Below are 21,743 nucleotides of genomic sequence, written 5' to 3'. Positions count from 1 at the left end.
GCTACTCTGTTGTGTGTAACTAGTTTACAGTCAGGCTTTGCTCTCTCTTCTTCAATTACTTATTATTTTTATATTGAATTCGTAGATTAAAGGAAAAAAAAAGCTTTCAAATCTAGCTAATATTTTCTCTGCTTCCTCAGCAGAGATGTTTCTTTCTCTTTCCAGTCAATGACTTGCTTTATTGCCTTGACAAACTTTGAAACTTGTGAAAAATCACACGAGTGTGTTTCTGGAAGGGAGTCCATCTCAGAGGAATCACAATCTGCTGAGATGCTGAGACAAGCGACAGCGCGTCATCTGAAGAATATTTTCTAGGAGCTCTCTGCGATTTTCCTGAAAGCCTTCAAAACCCATGTGCCACTGCCTCTTTTTAAAATACGACTTCACGTTTCGAGATTCCACCTCATCTTGTCCCGCATCTTTGAGGTAGGAGGCACACATTAACTTCATAAGCAATGCTGGGGCTGTTGTGCGTCCGGGATCTTTGAGGTAGGAGGCACACATTAACTTCTTAGACAATGCTGGGGCTGTTGTGTGTCCGGGACGGTGATGCTTGCTGGGAAGAGGAGTCCAAATCTTCACCTCAGTGGTGTGCCCTCCGTCTATGAGAGGTCCTGGATTTACATGTTGCCTTCTACTCTAGGATTCTGGATGGCTACCATGCGCAGTTGGTAAGGGTGGTCTGACCACTGATGGACTTTTATTCTATGCTGGGCTCTTCTTCCTGTCCAAGACAGGATGCATTATTTTAAAAAGATGAAAGAAAAAGACAACACCAAATTTCCCCTGCCAGTCAGAAAAAAAAGCAGAGCCCATGGAATGTGCACTCATGCAGACTGCCAACAAACGCAAGCCTATGTATACACACACCAGGACAGACTGGGGGAGGAAACACAGCAAGCAAAAAAGACCTATCTTTCTGAAGTCTGATTTGGTACTCTGGCTGGCAGTGAGAAAGAACCCATGGTGGCACTAAAGAAAAAATTAACCAGACAAAGAAAAACATACAAATAAGGCAGCATAGGGAGAAAAGGATCTGAGAGATCAGAAGTGTGGAGACTGCAGCACTCTGTCAGCTAAAACCAGCTGACAACTCAGAACTCAAGCAGAAGCAGGATTGAAATATCTCGCCGTTTGTGCTGCCTCGCCATACAGAACGCTTCCCGACCACTGCCTAGCAACCGGGAAGCTCTGGCTAGCCACATCTCCCCACCTCCTCTAGCATCTAATGAGGAGCGCGGACGGCGATCAACTGCTCAGCTTGAGATCCTGCCAGTACTGTCCTCCTCAACTGTGCCACAAGGAAGGTAGGAGGACAAGAAGTCCCAGCCAGCACACGCAGAAGGAAAAAAAAATGGAAAAGCCAAGAAAGCAAAGTAATCCTCCTCCTCCACCAGCCCACATCTGCAGCCCTTTGTGCTGCCATCCACACAGCCCAAGAACTTAGGGCACCCACCATATAGGAGCCTTGAACCTAGCACAGGGGGCCTTCCACCAAGAAGAGGCTGAACTTGAGAGTGTGTCCATTTTGTACAAATATAGAGTGATCCGAAACGAGAACAGAAAAAGAACACCTATGATTTATAGGCTAGTAAGGAGTGGTCCTGAAGGGGTCAGGAGGGCAGAGCAGACCCGTAGTAGGGTGACGTGAGAAGGTCCAGGAAGTGTGTATATGTATGTGTATGTGTGTGTGTGTGTGTGTGTGTGTGTGTGTGTGTGTGTATATATATATATATATATATATATATATATATATATATATATATATATACATACATACACACACACTTCCAATTTTCTTACTTGCCTAGAAATTGCCTGTAACATAATTTTCTGTACTCAAGCAGTAAATTGTCACTACCAGCAGTTGAAGGCACAGTAACAAGACATTTCAATAACCAGGCTACTAATGTCTACTCATGCCCTCACTACTGAGCTGTACATTTTCTTTACCAATTTTAAATTAACCGACCTTGTGAAACCAAAGAACTGTATACGTAAATAAATTACCAAGGCATGCTGCAACTGTGTGCACCAGCAGAGATATTTTTTTAATGCCAGTATTGATTTTCACATCAATTTCCTTGTTCATGTATGCAGGAAATAAAAGTGAAAGGTTAAACTAGCCATATGCATCTGACAACACCATTAAGTATTTTCATTATACATCAGTACATTATAACACATGCAGTACCATGTCTTCTTTTTATTGCCACTCAAATGATGTGATTATATTCATGTCCTGTTTTCACTGCACATTGTGATGTTGTAACCAGAGGTAAGAAGAATTTTTTTCTTACTGCAGCCTTTGAACTCGTAGAAATGATATACATTGAGAATGGCATTTAATTTTGCTATTAAAGCAAAACTACAGCCAAATACGAGTATGAAAGTGAAATACATATATTGCCAAAATATTTCTAATAATAAGTTCATTCACTTCTGTGATTCACACATTCCTGGCAATCACTTGAGGCCTATAAAAGGTCATTTATATAATTATTCAACTTAAAACAGAACTCCAGTCAAACATCTATATAGGCTGTTATGCTGGCAGCTTTTCATATGTAACAAACAGGAATAGTACCAGTCATGCCCTGCTGACACTCAATATAAAGTGGCTTTTGCTTGAATTATCACTGCAGCAGCCAGTAATGATTGTTAACTTTATACATTTATTATAGTTACTCTGATGCAGACCTGTTAGCATGGATCGCAGGCTTCTTCTACGATCTGCTGCTAACAGAGGTTACAGCAAAGTGAAGAAACAAGCATTTTTTTCCAATAAGATTTTTTTCCAATCTATTGGGTAGTTAAAGTGGAATTTAACTGCATTGGAACAGCACAAACTGAAAATACTATGTAAATCATTTTTAATTCACAGCGCACTCAACCATCTATCCATGTTTTATTTTGTTGAGAAATCACCTTGAAAAACACCCCCCAGCATTGCTAGCTGTGGCCATCTTGAGTAAGGGCAGATTATTCATGTTACATTTACTTCCTGGAATTCATCTGCTCTTAGCTCAGGCATGCTGGCAGGAGGGTGTGCTTAGATGGGAAAGTCCCCCCCCCTCTTTCAGATGAAAGCAAAAAAAAAAGCCATTGAAGACTCCAGGGATGTATGACATCTTTTTTGCCTAGGCCAGAAACCAGAAAGCAACTAAAGAAATGTAAAAAAAAAAAAGAAAAAAAGTAAAACAAGTAAATATACCTTTCTACCTAATTACTAAGGCTGGTAGCATAAGGAATAAAAATAGTTAATGCTGGTTGAGAGAGGTTAGTTTATTATACTTTAATACCCATTGACCCTAATTGCCCTCAGCCATCATCATCATCCAATTAGCTGCAGGCACTGTCACTATATTCTGATAGAATACAATAGCCTTACATGGGGGATTTGTCTATCTATACTGTTAGCGTGGCTGGTTTGAATATGTTAGATTTCTTTTGTTCAGCCCATAGGCTGAATGGAAGAAATCTGTATGTGTATAGCCAGCTTAAAGTGATTCTAAATTCTTAAAGTATTTTCTGCATTAAGATAAAAACCTATGCCATGGGATCTCCCCTAGCCCTCCCCTTATACTTATCTGAGCACGAACTCAATCCAACACTGTGCCCAAGAGCAGCTCCTTCCTCTGCTCTTTCTCTCTTCACAGGACAGTTTGATAGCAGTGTGAGCCACTGGCTCTTGTGGCTGTCATTCAAATCCTGCGACTAGGGGGTGGGGAGATGGGGCCGAGCCATGCTGTCTGTGTCTTTAGATGCAGGCAACACAGTTTGGGATTGAGTCCCCCATAGGAAGCGGCTTCCAAGGGGGCAAAGAGCTGGAGCCAGGAGCACCAACTGAGGACCCCAGAAGAAGAGGATTGGGGGTTGCTCTGTGCAAAACCACTGCACAGAGCAGGTAGGTACTGTATAACATGTTTATTATTAAAAAAAGAAAGTTTACAATCACTTAAGGTTGCAAGAAATGTGTTTTTATTAGTTATGTCTGGCCTACCAACAGATACTGAGATACCAAAATAGATTTGACTATTTAGGACCGGCTAGGATATATTTTCTGTTTATTTTGTTTATCTTACTACCTGCAAACTTTCATAATAAAGCTGGCTGCATGTTAGTTTGAAAACCACCTGCTGTCTTAAGTCGGTGCTTTTTGTGAATGGTAAGGCGGCACCTGGGACACATGACAGATCCCAGAAGCCGCCGGACCAATCACAAAGCGCAAGTGCTTCTCGCTCATGCGCACTGGGCACCCGGCTGTCATGCCGAGCGCCATTACAGAAGCCGGGAAGACAGCGCGCGGCTGGATAGAGGAACAGGTAAGATGAAAGAACAACTCCGCGGAAGTGGGAGCGGGTACCTGTCAAATTCAGGTACCCGCTCCCCCCCCTCCCCAAAGGTCAGCAGTCATCCCCTGTACTATCCACAGTCTCTGGTCATCCCTGTGCTGTCCGCAGTCTCTGGTCATCCCTGTACTGTGTCCGCAGTCTCTGGTCATCCCTGTACTGTGTCCGCAGTCTCTGGTCATCCCCTGTACTATGTCCGCAGTCTCTGGTCATCTCCTGTACTATGTCCGCAGTCTCTGGTCATCTCCTGTACTGTGTCCGCAGTCTCTGGTCATCTCCTGTACTGTGTCCGCAGTCTCTGGTCATCTCCTGTACTGTGTCCGCAGTCTCTGGTCATCTCCTGTACTGTGTCTGCAGTCTCTGGTCATCTCCTGTACTGTGTCCGCAGTCCCTGGTCATCTCCTGTACTGTGGCCGCAGTCTCTGGTCATCCCCTGAACTGTGTCCGCAGTCTCTGGTCATCTCCTGTACTGTGTCCGCAGTCTCTGGTCATCTCCTGTACTATGTCTGCAGTCCATTAGTTCAGAATTTTTTTTTCCTGTTTTCTGCCTCTAAAACCTAGGTGCGTCTTATGGTCAGGTGCGTCTTATGGAGCGAAAAATACAGTATATAGTGCTGTCAATTTACGCAGCACTTTGCATATATATTGTACATTCACATCAGTCTCTAACCCTCAAGGGGTGTACAATCTAAGGTTGAATTACAATTCATAAATTTGGGCCAGAATTGATTCTGCTACATGTCCTTGGTAAAAAAAAATCCCAATAAGTATACACTCACACGCCACTATATTAGGCACACCTTGCTTGGTAACACAAATTACTAATCAGCCAATCACATGGCAGCAACTCATTGCATTTAGGCACCTAGATGTGGTGAAGACCACTTGCTAAAGTTCAAACCAAGCATCAGAATGGGGAAGAAAGGGGGTTTTAGTGAGTTTGAACATGGCATGGTTGTTGGTGCTAGATGTGCTGGTCAGAGTATTCTAAAAAATGCCGATCTTCTTGGATTTTCAAACACCACCATCTCTAGGGTTTACAGAGAATGGTCCAAAAAAAAGAAAATATCCTGGAGCGGCAGTTGTGTGGATGGAAATGCCTTGTTAATGTCAGAGGTCAGAGGAGAATGGGCAGACTGGTTCAAGATGATAGAAAAGCAACAATAACTCTTGTCAATATGGACCAAAAGCTCTGAGGAATGTTTCCAACACCTTGTTGAATCTATGCCATGAAAAATGAAGGCAGTTCTGAAGGCAAGGGGTCTAACCTGGTACTAGCAAGGCGTACCTAATGAAGTGGACAGTGAGTGTATATTAATTGGTTTATGTGAAAGTTATAGCATCTACAAACAATGGTGTATATATACTGGAATTTTTATACTAGTAATGTTGGTGATTAGCGACTTATAGTGGGTCTGTGATAGTGTGGCAGACAATTGGACACTAACTGATGCTGGGTGTGAACTAATTAAAGGACACTGACATCTCCAATGACACTAATACAGAGATCAATGTTAATGCTATACAGTGTCACTGACACTGGCTGGGGGTTAACATTTTGAGGTAATTAAGGGGTTAAGTGTGTTCCTAACATGTGTAATAGGTGTAATGTTTACAAAAAATGATTTGTTTCTTCTCCCTGCTGTGCATATGCAAACTTAGAGATTGCTCCCTCTGTTGACAAACAACACTGGGCCCTGGGCTGTGATTGGACCCAGCTGATCAGCAGGTCTGGGGGGGGCACGTCCTAAACCTGGAGGGAGGCAGCAATGTACAGGTATGTCGCTGAACCTGTAAGAGCCACCCATCATCAGTACAATACAGGCAGGTGGTCCTAAAGTGAATAATATTGTGTTAAAGCATTTCTGTGGTAGTTAAGACTGTAAGTTCTTGATAGATAGTATAGCTCTGTTTTGGCAATGTATCCATAAAAAAATCTAGGCATCAGTGACCTTTTTGTGTAGCTGTCCCGTATAATAAATATGTAATATATAGCTAGGATTGCTAACTTATAATGCTTCTCTCCCACAATTCAATTGTGGATTTTAAATCACGCATTCACTGTTCTGAAAGAATATACGAGGAGTGTTTGATTCAAACTGTTTTTTTTAGCTTGTATAATAAAAGAACAAATTTCAAAGAGTGGAATCTGCATTTATTTTTTATATATTCCCCTACTACATTTCTACACTTATCCCACCATTTAACTAATGCCTGAAAAGATTTGGCATAGAAAGATGTGTCATTACACATGAACCATCCTAGGACAGCCTGCTTCGCTTCGTTTTCATTGTGTTCACTGTTTCCACAGAAAGATTAGACTCTCATTGATTATCCAGGATCAGGCATCAGTTCCATGCTCTGAATGTTTTATAGGAATGACTGCTGTGGGCTGGGAACCACCATGGCCAGCATCATCATTGATGGACATATAGCCATCTTTGAAACGTTTACACAATTCAAATGTCTTAATGCAGTTGAGTGTCTCATCACCATACTGTGCTTGAAGTCTTCTGTAGATATCTTCAGGTTTTACCACTTCATTCACAAGAAACTTTATCACCACTGTTCCATGCACACACTATCATTGTTGTCTGCCATCTTGATTAATAGTCTCTGGACTAACCTGTCACATGTGCACAGCCTAAAAGTAATAGGACACACTTGCCCCTGTCTACTATTTATTATTATTATTATACAGGATTTGTATAGCGCCAACGGTTTGCTCAGCGCTTTACATTATAGTGGGAGACAATGCAGTAACAATACTGTTCAATACAAGAGGGAATTGAGGGCCCTGCTCCTTGGAGCTTACAATCTAGGAGGGAAGGGTGAGTGGTACAATAGATAAAACTGTGGGGGATGGAGTGGTTGGAAGAGTAGAGGATTCCAGTATTAGCAGAGGGCGGGATAGGCTTCCCTGAAAAGATAGGTTTTCAATGATCGCCTAAAGGTAAGTATAGTAGGTGATAGTCTGACAGATTGGGGTAGGGAGTTCCAGAGGATGGGCGACACCCTGGAGAAGTCTTGGAGATGAGCGTGGAGGAGGAGATAAGGGAGCTAGAGAATAGGAGGTCTTGCGAGGAGCGGAGTGTACGGTTTGGGTGATATTTAGAGATAAGAGCAGATATGTAAATTGGGGCAGTGTTGTGGATGGCTTTGTATATCATAGTTAGTGTTTTAATTTTATCCGTTGGGCAACTGGGAGCCAGTGGAGGGATTGGCAGAGAGGGGTGGCAGATACAGAGCGGTTAGTGAGGTGGATGAGTCTGGCAGCAGCGTTCATGATAGACTGAAGGGGGGAAAGCCTGTGATGAGGTAGGCCAATGAGGAGGGAGTTACAAAAGTCGAGGTGTGATAAGACAAGGGAGTGAATAAGTTGTTTAGTGGTTTCCGGGGTTAGGAATGATTGTATCTTGGAGATGTTGCGGAGGTGAAGTCTACATGATTTTGTCAGCGATTGGATCTGGGGCTGGAAGGACAGATGGGAGTCTAGGATTACACCTAGTACCCTGGCATGAGGGGATGGACTAATGATTGTGTTATTGATATTTATGGTGAAGTCAGTGGAGGTGGCATGGGCAGGGGGGAATACTAGGAGCTCAGTTTTGGAAAGGTTGAGTTTGAGGAAGTGGAGTGACATCCAAACCGATATGTCACTTAGGCTAGCGATGCGGGTGGAAACTGAAGGGGTGAGGTGAAGGGTAGACAGATTTGCGTGTCATCAGCATAGAGATGGTAATTGAAGCCCTGGGAGTTTATCAAGTGACCAAGGGAGGAGGTGTAGATGAAGAAGAGAAGGGGTCCGAAGACAGAACCTTGAGGGACCCCTACAGAGAGAGGGAGTGAAGAGGAGGTGGCAGCGTTATAGGTAACACTGAAGGAGTGCTGCGATAGATAGGAGGAGAACCAGGAGAGAGTCTCTGAGGCCAAGCGAGAGTAGTTTTTTGAGGCGCAGGGGATGGTCAACCGTGTCAAAGGCCGTGGAGAGGTCGAGTAGTAGCAGTATTGAATAGTGGCCATTGGTTTTTGCAGTTAGTAGGTCATTAGAGAGTTTTAGTAGGGCAGTTTCAATGGAGTGTAGAGGGCGAAAGCCAGACTGTAGAGGGTCGAGAAGGGTCGAAGTGGTTTGCAATCTCGTGGGCAGTGAATGAGGCGCTGGGTGGCAGTGGGGGCGGAGAAAGTAGAGAGTTAATGGTAGAGAAGAGCCGACGAGGACACGAAGAGAAGGTATTAATGAGAGTGACAAAGTAGGCTTGTTTGGCAGCGCGAAGAGAGGAAGTGTATGTTAGGAAGGCAGATTTATAACGGGTGAACGCTTGGTGCGATTTGGTTTTACACCACAATCGCTCCAGCACGCGACTGTGTCGTTTGAGATTCCTGGTGTGGTCAGTCTGTCAAGGTTGTAGAGGTCGGGGCCTGATGCTTCGTGTTGTTAGGGGAGCAAGCGAGTCTAGAGCAGATGAAAGTGAGTTGTTGTAGACAGCAGTGGCCAGGTCGTGGCAGGACAGGGGGTTGATGCTGTCATAGAGTTGGTCAGTTGCAGAGTGGAAGGGAGCCAGGTTTAGGTTTCGGAGATTTCTGATGGTAATTGTTTGTTGTTTGGTGGGAGTCAGGAATGGACTTGCCAATAGTGGAGGGACTCACCTGCCTTGTGGGCTGCAGTACCAGGGCTGGCCAGAGGGTGCTCTCAACAACCAGAGGTTCACTTCGGCAATTAGCCATCACCTGGGGCTGATTGCAGGTGGTGTATTTAAGGGATGGCCAGACCTGCAGTCTGTGTCTTGGTGTGTGTTTTTCCATGGGCCCCTGTATCTTGTAACCTGCATTCCTGTTCCTGTTTCTGCCTGACTTGTTGCCGACCCTGCCTAATCCTGACCTCTGCTGACTTCTCCTGTTTGATCCCTGGCTTGTGACCCTGACCATTCTCTGCCTGACCCCCTGTACCTACCTGTCCGTTAGTTGCTGTACCTGGCTCGTGACCTGACTACTCTCCGCCTGCTCCTCCTATACCTACCTGCCCGATAGTTATCGACCCGGCCTGCCTGACTATGTTGTGCTCTATATGTGTATGTACCTGTGTATCTATATCAGTTTAGGTTTGGGTTTGTTTCACCTTGTTGTATGTATTTGTGTTAGCTTGGGGTTTGGTGCACTGCGTTTATATCTGTATTGTTGGTCTCAATAAATTATATTATTTACTATATCTGAAGCCTACGTTTCCCTGTGTCAGTCCACACACTTCTGGTCACACCCGCATCCCTGACAGTGGGATAGGTGTTAGAGGACAAGGACACTGTGAAGCTGATGAAATTGTGATCAGAGAGGGGAAAGGGGGTGTTTGTGAGGTTATAGGGAGTACAGTGGTGAGAGAAGACAAGGTCTAAGGTATTCCCGTCGGAGTGAGTGGAGGACTGTATACACTGTGCTAGTTCAAAAGAAGAGGTTATGTGGATGAGTTGGGATGTAGCTGGGTTATTGACATTAATAGGGATGTTGAAGTCTCTGAGGATGATAGTGGGTAGCTCAGAGGAAAGAAAGTAGGGTAGCCAAGCGGCAAAGTCTTCGAGAAAGCAGGACACCGGTCCAGGAGGCCAGTAGATCACTGCAATCCTCAGGGAGATCGGAGAGAATAGCCGGATGCAGTGGGTCTCAAAAGAAGAGAAGGATAGAGAGGGAGAGTTAGGGAGGACTTGAAAGGTGCTCAGTGGTGACAGAAGTAGACCAACCCCGCCTCCTTTCCGACTACTAGGCCTGGTTGATTGGTTCAAGATGAGGCCTCCATAGGAGAGTGGTGTGGGGGAGACAGAATCTGCTGTTTGGAGCCAGGTTTTGGTGAGTGCAAGAAGGTTAAGGGAGCGGGAGACGTCTTCATGCATACACATACTAGGGACAATTTAGACAGGATCCAATTAACCTACCAGCATGTCTTTAGAGGGTGGGAGGAAACATGAGTACCCGGAGGAAACCCACGCAGGCACAGGGAGGACATGCAAACTCCAGGCAGGTGGTGCCATGGTTGGGATTTGAACCAATGATCCTAGTACTGCCAGGCAGAAGTGCTAACCATTTAGCCACTGTGCTGCCCATATATACTGTATATATATATGGCAGTAGAGAGGAGGCACTGCTGTGGATGCACCTGTTACATTTATGGCAGTTAGGGCTAACAGCAATTCAAAAGCAAATACTTTGCTTAGATTGGCAACTAAATATCAATTCCATAATGTACTGTAGTTATCTATTCATTTGGTTCTGTAGTTTTGTTCACCTAAATTAACAGAAACTTTACTGAAATCCCCTTTGTGTGGGCATCTAAATATCTCTCACACACACACACACTGCTGTTCTTATTTTATTTCTAGTGCAATGGTTGTGCTTATTATTCTTTTGCTTTTTTTCAGAGAGCCAACATCTTCTGCATCATGTAACAAGCGGAAGCTATCTAGAAACTGCAAATGTGAACACTCCTGAAGAAAACAGGATAAAACAAAAGATCATTTCTAAGTTTAAGGAAAACCAGGTGACTATTTTTTTTGTTTGTTTTTTACTTATAAAGATATACAATTTTTATTAATCACAAAAAAAATACCTTTCAGAGATTACTTTAGCTCGGTCTCAGACCACACCCAGGTAGTCCTTTAATCTGTGACATCGTAAAATAAGACAAAACAATGAACTCCATTCTGGGTGCACAATGCTTGGAACCAACCTCTTAGTGGTACCTATACCATTTATTAATCAGTACAAGTACAGGTCAAACTCGAAAAATTTGAATATCGTGCAAAAGTTCATTTATTTCAGTAATGCAACTTAAAAGGTGAAACTAATATATGAGATAGACTCATGACATGCAAAGGAAGATAGTTCAAGCCGTGATTTGTCATAATTGTGATGATTATGGCTTACAGCTCATGAAAACCCCAAATCCACAATCTCAGAAAATTAGAATATTGTGAAAAGGTGCAATATTCTAGGCTCAAAGTGTCCCACTCTAATCAGCTAATTAAGCCATAACACCTGCAAAGGGTTCCTGAGCCTTTAAATGGTCTCTCAGTCTGGTTCAGTAGGAATCACAATCATGGGAAAGACTGCTGACCTGACAGTTTGTGCAGAAAACCATCATTGACACCCTCCATAAGGAGGGTAAGCCTCAAAAGGTAATTGCAAAAGAAGTTGGATGTTCCCAAAGTTCTGTATCAAAGCACATTAATAGAAAGTTATGTGGAAGGGAAAAGTGTGGAAGAAAAAGGTGCACTAGCAGCAGGGATGACCGCAGCCTGGAGAGGATTGTCAGGAAAAGGCCATTCAATAGTGTTGGGGACTTTCACAAGGAGTGGACTGAGGCTGGAGTCAGTGCATCAAAAACCACCACACACAGACGGATCCTGGACATGGGCTTCAAATGTCGTATTCCTCTTGTCAAGCTGCTCCTGAACAACAAACAATGTCAGAAGGGTCTTACCTGGGAAAAACAGACCTGGTCTGTTGCTCAGTGATCCAAAGTCCTCTTTTCTAATGAAAACAACTTTTGCATCTCATTTGGAAACCAAGGACCCAGAGTATGGAGGAAGAATGGAGAGGCACACACTGCAAGATGCTTGAAGTCCAGTGTGAAGTTTCCACAGTCTGTGTTGATTTGGGGAGCCATGTCATCTGTTGGTGTTGGTCCACTGTGCTTCATTAATTCCAGGCTCAACGCAGCGATCTACCAGGGGATTTTGGAGCACTTCATGCTTCCTTTCGCAGACGAGCTTTATGGGGATGCTGACTTCATTTTCCAGCAGGACGTGGCACCTGCCCACACTGCTGAAAGCACCGAAACTTGGTTCAATGACCGTGGGATTACTGTGCATGATTGGCCAGCAAACTCGCCTGACCTGAACCCCATAGAGAATCTATGGGGCATTGCCAAGGGAAAGATAAGCGACATGAGACCGAACAATGCAGAAGAGCTGAAGGCCGCTATTGAAGTATCCTGGTCTTCCATAACACCTCAGCAGTGCCACAGACTGATAGCTTCCATGCCACGTTGCATTGAGGCAGTAATTGCCGCAAAAGGGGCCCAAACCAAGTACTGAGTACATATGCATGCTTATACTTTTCAGAGGTCCGATATTGTTCTATGTACAATCCTTGTTTTATTGATTGCATGTAATATTCTAATTTTCTGAGATTGTGGATTTGGGGTTTTCATGAGCTGTAAGCCATAATCATCACAACTATGACAAATCACGACTTGAATTATCTTGCTTTGCATGTAATGAGTCTATCTTATATATTAGTTTTACCTTTTAAGTTGCATTACTGAAATAAATGAACTTTTGCACAATATTCTAATTTTTCGAGTTTCACCTGTACTTGGCAAAAAGAGGAGCTGTTTTTGTTGAACCATTTGGAATCAAATCTGACCAGTAGAGCCAGTTAACTAAAGGGAGGATTCCCAAAGAAAACTAAACAGTTCTGACTGTCAGCAAAGTCATTCTATTTTTTTTTAAACATCATATCATCATTATATTTTATCATCCATTCTCCTTAAAGCATTATTTTCAAAACACAAGCAGCAAGAACATATTTTAAAAGAGAAAAGTTACAATACTGCATAACAAGCAACTTTAGGTAAGCCTAAAAACAGGAGTTCTGGGAAGTTCTCTTGGGCTAAATTTATGGATGAGTGCAGGAAACTGAAAATGAAATTATGTATAATTCATATTCATATTTTGTTATTCTTTCCTTCAGCTTTCACATTCTTAGTCTCTTTTTTCAGTCATTGGAAGCACGCTGCTTGTTATATTAGTTTTCAGTTGTCATGCTGTTTTTTTATTTTTCATCTTTATCCCTATTTTTTCTTTTTACATAATATTGAGATTTTCTTCTTCAAAAAGTAAATTTTACTATAGATGTAGCAATTAAAATAAATAATTAAATAATCAGATTAACATGCAATAAGATATTGAGAAACATTCTACCATTCATTTACTTGTTTTGTGTTTTATTGTTACTTTGTTTCACATTTTCTTCACCTGTACTGTCCTTTACCTTTTTGTTTAGTAATATGACGCTTTTGATGGTAATAACATCTTTGTTCAGTCTCTGCACCGCAAAATCATTGCCCAACATTATTCTTATAATGGTTGATGACATTGGCATTGGAGATATAGGATGTTATGGGAACAACACTCTAAGGTTTGAAAAATGTTTTCTTCTTAATTATGTTGCTGTTTGGTTAAAAAAAAAAAAGCTAATATATTTCTAAGAATATATGTGAATTTTCTTCTTGATGGAGAACATTATTCATAACAATAATGAATGTTGACCTTTTCTAGTTTTTAAAGTAATATTCATGGGGGAGGTTAAGAGGCTTGATCAAGATCATGCAGGAGAAGGAAACAATTAGAAAGATAAATGTGCAATTTGAGATCACTTGTTAGAATTTGCAGTCACAGAGGAGCTAAGCAGCAAAGTACCTGCAATATTTATTGAGCTGCCACTTTACAGAACACATAGCATGAAAATGTGTGGGTTGATTTACTAAAGAAGAAGAGGTTGTTCACTTAACAAAGTGAGTGTTCACTTTGTATATAAATGTTAGTGATTAAGGCAAAGCCATCTGTATCCATCTGTATCCCTATAAATTTATAATGTGTTTTGTGGTTCCTCCATCATATATTGGCTGCGGTTTTGACCCTTTGGCCCAGACTACTTTGTGGTTATGCAGTCATGACAGAACCCTGTGACAGTTGTCCCTGAAGAAGCTGATATTGTCCCTGTGAAATGCGTTGGAGATACATACATGAATATGATCATCTGGGTTAATACCTATTTGCAAAATAATAATTATTGCAGTTTCATGTAATACCTATGCTGTTGGAATGATGCTGTTTTATGTAATCTTTTAAAGGTTTTGCACAATAAACATGTATTTGTTTATACAACTTGATAAGGTACCTTTAAAGTCCTAGTAGTGTTATTTGGTAGGGTCTTGGATTTCTTTTGACACATACACAAATTAAGGTAGAACTATAGGCATTTTTTTTATTTTTTACCATCTGTATCCCATTGGTGAGATTTACATTCACTGCCTGTGCCATAGCCAAAACAGAAAATAAGTGAAAATCACCAGAACTAGTGTTCTCATTGGAAATGTCCCCACTATTACTTTTCTGGGAACTACACAAGATTTGGGGTTTCGTTTTCTTTTACTTTTGATGACAACGATAAACAGGACAATAGAGAGGATTGAATCTCCCTAATGGGGGCATAGATAGCAATATAGCAAAAACCTGACAGGTGTTCTAATAACTACAAAAAAAAGTTTTGCCTTGAGTTATACTTTTAAGTGTCAATCCTATAGAAGTATATAACTAGGAATCGTTTTAAAAGTGTTGTAGGATGAAAATTACTATAGTGAAACCAATAAGTAAAAGTCTTGTTATTAAAAGGCTTTTATGAAGATAATACTGGGTTTTAAAGAGAATCAGCAGCTGAATGATTTAAGGTTAACTTCTGGAGTGACTGTTTTTAATTCAAGCTTGAGCCTAGAGCAGAGATTAATGTGGTGCCACTTGCCACAGTTAATTTACTACTTTTTGTTGTAATACTGACCACATTGCCATAGCTTTATTGTCATATTGGGGTTTTAAGATAATTCCTAATGGATTTGCAAAACTGTAAGGAATGATGAATGCCATAAAACAAACTCAATCATTTTATTACATGGAGATTGCCTACACGTACTCTGGACTAAAAATATGCTTAGAACTGAAGCTGAAGCTCCTACAGGTAATTGATATTATGTGTAAAGATGCATATTATAAAATAAATAAATAGTCTCTTCCCATGCACTAGAGTTCATTCATCCTTGCAGGTTCTGAGCTTACACAGCTCACTGTATATTGTTCGGAAGAGTGGAAACCGACAGATAAGATTTCTTTATTACAGAATGGATAGGTGGGGTTGATTTCCGAAAACTGGAGAGTGCAAAATCTGGTGCAGCTGTGCATGGTAGCCGCTCAGGGGGAACGGAGAGTGGAGATCACACTCTGCAGAGCTCAGTGAGGAGAGCTCTGTGAGCTGATTGGAGAAAAGTGACACACCCCCTTCACACATCACACAAGAACAGAGCTGAGGCTGTCAGTCTGCTGAAGGTTTCTCACTGTCACCATTTTTCTCTTGGTGTCAGGAAAACCTGTCAGAAGTGAATCATGATGATAGCAGAGGACCAAAGAAGCAGATAGAAATGGCACTTAGTGCTCTTAATTGAGACATGTACACACTATAGAGGGATATGCTTTGTTCATATTTCATGTCTGAGGTTTACAACCACTTTAAATATTTTTTCTTAACCTAACTGCCACTTTTGCTGGGCAGTGTGGTCTGTTAACAAAAGTTGAAAAATATCAGACTTGCCGGTGGATCATCAGGCAAAAATAAAGGAAAGAAACAAAACAAATGCAGAAACTGCATTTACGAATTGGTAGATTGCAATATATAACAATTTTGCTTTTGGGTTAAGATGCTTCTTAGCATTTCTAGATATTTCTTATAACAAAGAATTTAGATTTTTGCGTTCAAGTCCATTTAAATATTCAACAACCAAACCAACCAAATAGGCATTTATAAGGTTGAAAAGACAGGATAGCCTGAAATCAACCACCATTGAAAATGTATTTTAATGTCAATAGAACTATCAACAACTCTAAATTTTACATTTGTATTAATTTATGTTGAAGTTTGGTAAAATTATGTTGTCAAATGTAAATACCTCTTAATGGCATTAAAGTGATTCACTAATGCAGATTAGAAAATGAAAGTTTACAGATTATGCTGGCAGACACTATTTTATCCTCAAGACTATATACAGTTGTGTTCAAAATAATAGCAGTCAGACATCACTAAGCTGATCAATCACTGTTTTTGGTAGAAATGATATTTCTACATGGCAAATAATTTACTAGCAGGTGTAGTAGAGTAATAGAAATCCAACAGATCCTACAGTCATGACATGCATGCTGCTGATTCTGTGTAATTGAATCACTAATTGAAAGGGGCATGTTCAAAATAATAGCAGTGTGGAGTTCTATTAGTGAGGTCATTCATTCCTTGAAAAACAGAGGGCAATTATTGCCCGTATTTAAGGAAGGAAGGCAGCAAATGTTGTACATGCTGGTTATAGTGCATTTCTCTCTGAAATTCTGAGGAAAATGGGTTGTTCCAGACATTGTTCAGAAGAACATCGTACCTTGATTAAAAATTTGATTGGAGAGGTGAAAACATATAAAGAAATGCAGAAAATGATAGGCTGCTCAGCTAAAATGATCGCAAATGCTTTAAAATGGCAACCAAAACCTGAAAGACGTGGAAGAAAGCAAAAAACTATCATTCGAATGGATAGAAGAATAGCCATAATTGGCAAGGACTCAGCCAACAATCAGCTCCAGGAAGATCAAAGAAGGTCTAAAGTTACCTGTGAGTACTGTTACAATTAGAAGACGCCTATGGGAAGCCAAGCTATCTGCAAGAAGTCCCCGCAAAGTCCCAATGTTGAGAAAAAGACATGTGCTGAATAGGTTACAATTTGCCAAAGAGCACATTGACTGGCCTAAAGAGAAATGGCGCAATGTTTTGTGGACTGATGAAAGTAAGATTGTTCTTTTTGGGTCTAGTGGCTGGAGACAGTTTGTCAGACAACCCCCAAACACTGAATTCAAGCCACAGTACACTGTGAAGACAGTGAAGCATGGTTGCACAAACATCATGATATGGGGATGCTTCTCACACTACAGTGTTGGGCCTATTTATCGCATACCAGGGATCATGGATCAGTTTGAATACATCAGAATACTTGAAGAGGTCATGCTGCCTTATGCTGAAGAGGAAATGCCCTTGAAATGAGTGTTCCAACAAGACAACGACCCCAAACACACCAGTAAACGTGCAATATCTTGGTTCAAGACCAACAAGATTGACGTTATGGAGTGGCCAGCTCAATCCTCGGATCTTAATCCAATAGAAAGCTTGTGGGGTGACATCAAAAATGCAGTTCCTGGGGCAAAACCAAGAAATAGAGAACTGTGGAATGTAGTCCAATCATCCTGGGCTGGAATACCTGTTCACAGGTGCCAGAAGTTGGTTGACTCCATGCAACACAGATGTACAGCAGTTCTCAGAAACAGTGCTTATACAACTAAATATTAATGAAGTGATTCAAAGGAAAGCAAAATCTTCAAACAATCTTGTATTTGTCAGTTTGACAAATACTTTTTCAGTTTATATAGTGAATGTTTGAGTTTGTAAAGAGGAATACAAACACTGCTATTTTTTTTTAACAGTCTAATATTCACTTTTCTTCAATTTGTTTAGAGGAACAACACAAATTTGATATATGTTTCTTCATGTTTTGATTTGGAATAGAATGTGTAGTGTTCCCAATGCATTTGTGTGTATGGAAATAAAAGCTATTAGAAGGATTTTGAGCTTTATTCACTTTTTTCAACACACTGTTATTATTTTGAACACAACTGTATATATGTAGACTGGTATGACATCTAACTCCTTTAAAAACTGGGGAGTGTTGCTACACTTCTCCCCAAAGGATAAAGTATTTGTCAAACTGTATGAAGCTGAAAGAATAAATTGCCTTTAATGGCAAAATAATAAACTATTTTCACTGCCTCTAAAATATTTGTTTTTTTAAGTAATTTTAACAAACTTGCTGATTACATGTAAATATTTATGAAGTGAAGGGCAAATTTACAGTGAAATCAAATTATCGAAATGTTAGTTTTTGACATTTTCCTGTGCTACAATTCAGCTGTTAATTCTATCTTTCAGAACACCAAATATAGACAAATTAGCCACAGGGGGAGCCAAGCTAACTCAACACATAGCAGCATCTCCATTATGTACACCCAGCCGAGCAGCATTCATGACTGGCAGATATTCTGTGAGATCAGGTACAGTGTGTTTGGTAAATATTTGAAAAGTGTGCTGGATTAATTATTTTAACACAGACTACATTTAATATTGTCTCTATGTGCTGGTGTAGCGGCAGTGATTGCATTGTTCCCAACTCTAATCCCACGATGACCCCTTGCTGTTATAAAAATCTTGCAAAACTTCAGGAACATAAGGATATCTTATAGTGATAACAGCCTCTATTATCACAGTGTGGGTTTAATCCTGAAACTGTGTTGTTCAAAGACTTTCAGTTTCTATTATTTTTGCTTTTTTTAAAGTCAAGTTGTCAATTAGCAGTCCCCCGGAACAGACACCTGCTTTTATCTTTATTAAAACTTCTTGCATACTACTTCAGTTGGGTCTCTGTTTCTTTGACTTCAGTGATGAGCCATGCCTCCTAAATGTAAGCGTTACCTACAGTATCTCACAGAAGTGAGTATACCCCTCACATTTTTGTAATTATTTTATTATATCTTTTCATGTGACAACACTGAAGAAATTACACTTTGCTGCAATGTAAAGTAGTGAGTGTACAGCTTGTATAACAGTGTAAATTTGCTGTCCCCTCAAAATAACTCAACACACAGCCATTAATGTCTAAACTGCTGACAACAAAAGTGAGTACACCCCTAAGTGAAAATGTCCAAATTGGGCCCAACATGTCAATATTTTGTGTGACCACCATTATTTGCCAGCACTGCTTTAACCCTCTTGGGCATGTAGTTCACCAGAGCTTCACAGGTTGCCACTGGAGTCCTCTTCCATTCCTCCATGACGATATCACGGAGCTGGTGGACGTTAGAGACCTTGTGCTCCTCCACCTTCGCTTTGAGGTTGCCCCACAGATGCTCAATAGGGTTTAGGTCTGGAGACATGCTTGGTCAGTCCATCACCTTTTACACTCAGCTTCTTTAGCAAGTCAGTGGTCATCTTGGAGGTGTGTTTGGGGTCATTATCATGTTGGAATACTGCCCTGCGGCCCAGTCTCCGAAGGGAGGGGATCATGCTCTGCTTCAGTATGTCACAGTACATGTTGGCATTCATGGTTCCTTCAATTAACTGTAGCTCCCCAGTGCCAACAGCACTCATGCAGCCCCAGACCATGACACTCCCACCACCATGCTTGACTGTAGGCAAGACACACTTGTCTTTGTACTCCTCACCTGGTTGCCGCCACACACGCTTGACACCATCTGAACCAAATAAGTTTATCTTGGTCTCATCAGACCACAGGACATGGTTCCAGTAATCCATGTCCTTAGTCTGCTTGTCTTCAGAAAACTGTTTGTGGGCTTTCTTGTGCATCATCTTTAGAAGAGGTTTCCTTCTGGGATGACAGCCATGCAGACTAATTTGATGCAGTGTGTGGCGTATGGTCTGAGCACAGACAGGCTGACCCCCCCACCCCTTCAACCTCTGCAGCAATGCTGGCACCACTCATACATCTATTTCTCAAAGACAACCTCTGGATATGATGCTGGGCACGTGCACTCAACTTCTTTGGTCGAGCATGGCGAGGCCTGATCTGAGTGGAACCTGTCCTGTTAAACCGCTGTATGGTCTTTGGCCACCATGCTGCAGAACAGTTTCAGGATCTTGGCAATCTTATTATAGCCTAGGCCAGCTTTATGTACAGCAACAAATCTTTTTTTTCAGATCCTTAGAGAGTTCTTTGCCATGAGGTGCCATGTTGAACGTCCAGTGACCAGTATGAGAGTGAGAGCGATAACACCACATTTAATACACCTGAGACCTTGTAACACTAACGAGTCACATGACACTGTGGAGGGAAAATTGCTAACTGGGCCAAATTTGGACATTTTTATTTAGGGGTGTACTCACTTTTGTTGCCAGCGGTTTAGACGTTCATGGCTATGTGTTGTTATTTTGAGGGGACAGCAAATTTACACGGTTATACAAGCTGTATACTCACTACTTTACATTGTAGCAAAGTGTCATTTCTTCAGTTTTGTCACATGAAAAGTTATAATAAAATATCTACAAAAATGTGAGGGGTGTAGTCACTTCTGTGAGATACTGTATATGTAATATCCAATCTGAGCTCCACGGTTCTCAGCAAGGGTACTATCCTTGGAGAGCAGGGTGAGCAGGGCCTGGTGGCAGCTTAGCCCTGAAGTTGAAGGTCTAACTCCCTACTAATACCATGCATGCAAAATCAGAGGGGTTCACATAAGAGGGATATCTGGATAACACAGCTTGTGGTGGTTGTAGTGCCTGTCCTGCCTTCACTAATCCCTTCCTTGTCAGTTTCTGCATACCAGTGGTCTCCATACTGTGGCTCGGGCTGGATTCGGCTCTTTGCTTGCTTTTATCTGGTCCTCAGGGCACTATTTCATCTACCGATACCAACAATGGGGCATAATTCCCTCCTCTGACACAAAGCATGGTGCACAATTTCTCCCAATGACACCAACAATGGGGCACAATTCCTCACAATGACACCAACAATGGGGCACAATTCCTCACAATGACACCAACAATGGGGCTCGATGTCACCGTTGATGGGGCACAATTCCTCCCAATAATGCCAGCCGTGGGGTGGCATTCCTCCCACTGACAAAAAAGAAGGGGCATGGTTTATTCCCAGGTTTGGACCTTTTCTACTCCCAATGGCCACAGTCTGGCCCCCCTAAAGTCTGAAGGGCAGTAAACTGGCCCTTTGTTTACAAAATTTAGAGACTCCTGCCCTATACAATTATGTAGTATTACTATTCTATATCAGTCATGTTTCTATATAATTATGTACTATTATAGTATGCTATGAATGTTATCACTCGATTATTGTTATTAATACCATTTTATGCTAAAGTGAACACTCTAAATAAAAACGTATTTCCGTATACCTTCCTCCCTCCCTCTACCACACATGGTATTTTAATTTTTTTTTCTTAACCCTCTAGTGTTTTATGCCACAGGGCTTTGTGTCCCAGTAGAGCATTGTGACACATCTAAGCACATGCAGGTTTCCTGCGCATGTGCAAAAAGGGAGCCAGTACGGAAATTCTAAAACTCGGTGTGTCTGGGCATACCCCAAACTCCTCTCACAGATGTGCAGAAAAGCTCTGCTGGGGTACGAAGGCCAGGCAGATTCCTTTGTATATCTGCTCACACACCAGACTAAAAAAAGATGGTGGTGTTGGGCACAGGGTCTAAACCAAAGGCAACTGAAGTTCCTCTTTCCATTTTTTTAGGTCCCCTGGTAGCTCCTAGTAATAAGTATCACTTCTATTTGCCTTCCTCATGATCTTCAATTTGCCACTGCCCATCATATTGTTCCTCCTTCTCATATTTACTGCTCAGTGTCCCTATTTGGTGTCAATAATTGCAGTTTAGGTTCTTCTTTGACTCTTCTTGCTATGCCCTTTACTGTTCTCTCACCACAGGACAATAAAACTGCACATACAATATGCC

At 41.5% G+C, this 21,743-nt stretch overlaps 1 protein-coding gene across 2 annotated transcripts in view; it reads left to right on the top strand.

Annotated features, from left to right (window-relative positions):
- The window catches only part of STS (steroid sulfatase), a 307,980-nt gene that overhangs the window by 82,339 nt on the left and 203,898 nt on the right, over window positions 1-21,743 (top strand). Inside the window, exons 2-4 of one of the 2 annotated variants that reach the window (XM_089652894.1) lie at window positions 10,757-10,875; window positions 13,404-13,538; window positions 18,186-18,307. In XM_089652894.1, coding sequence (XP_089509020.1) covers window positions 13,408-13,538; window positions 18,186-18,307 — 253 coding nt within the window. In that variant the 5' untranslated portion in view covers window positions 10,757-10,875; window positions 13,404-13,407. The remainder of the gene's footprint in view (window positions 1-10,756; window positions 10,876-13,403; window positions 13,539-18,185; window positions 18,308-21,743) is intronic. The other variant, XM_089652895.1, reaches the window with a different exon arrangement.

This window comes from Staurois parvus, unplaced genomic scaffold (assembly GCF_062004578.1).
Source record: "Staurois parvus isolate SC_StPar_1 unplaced genomic scaffold, SC_StPar_1.0 ptg000695l, whole genome shotgun sequence".
NCBI classification, from domain to species: domain Eukaryota; kingdom Metazoa; phylum Chordata; class Amphibia; order Anura; family Ranidae; genus Staurois; species Staurois parvus.
Note: the sequence above shows the minus strand (reverse complement) of the source record. Positions and strands in the feature narration are given on the sequence as shown.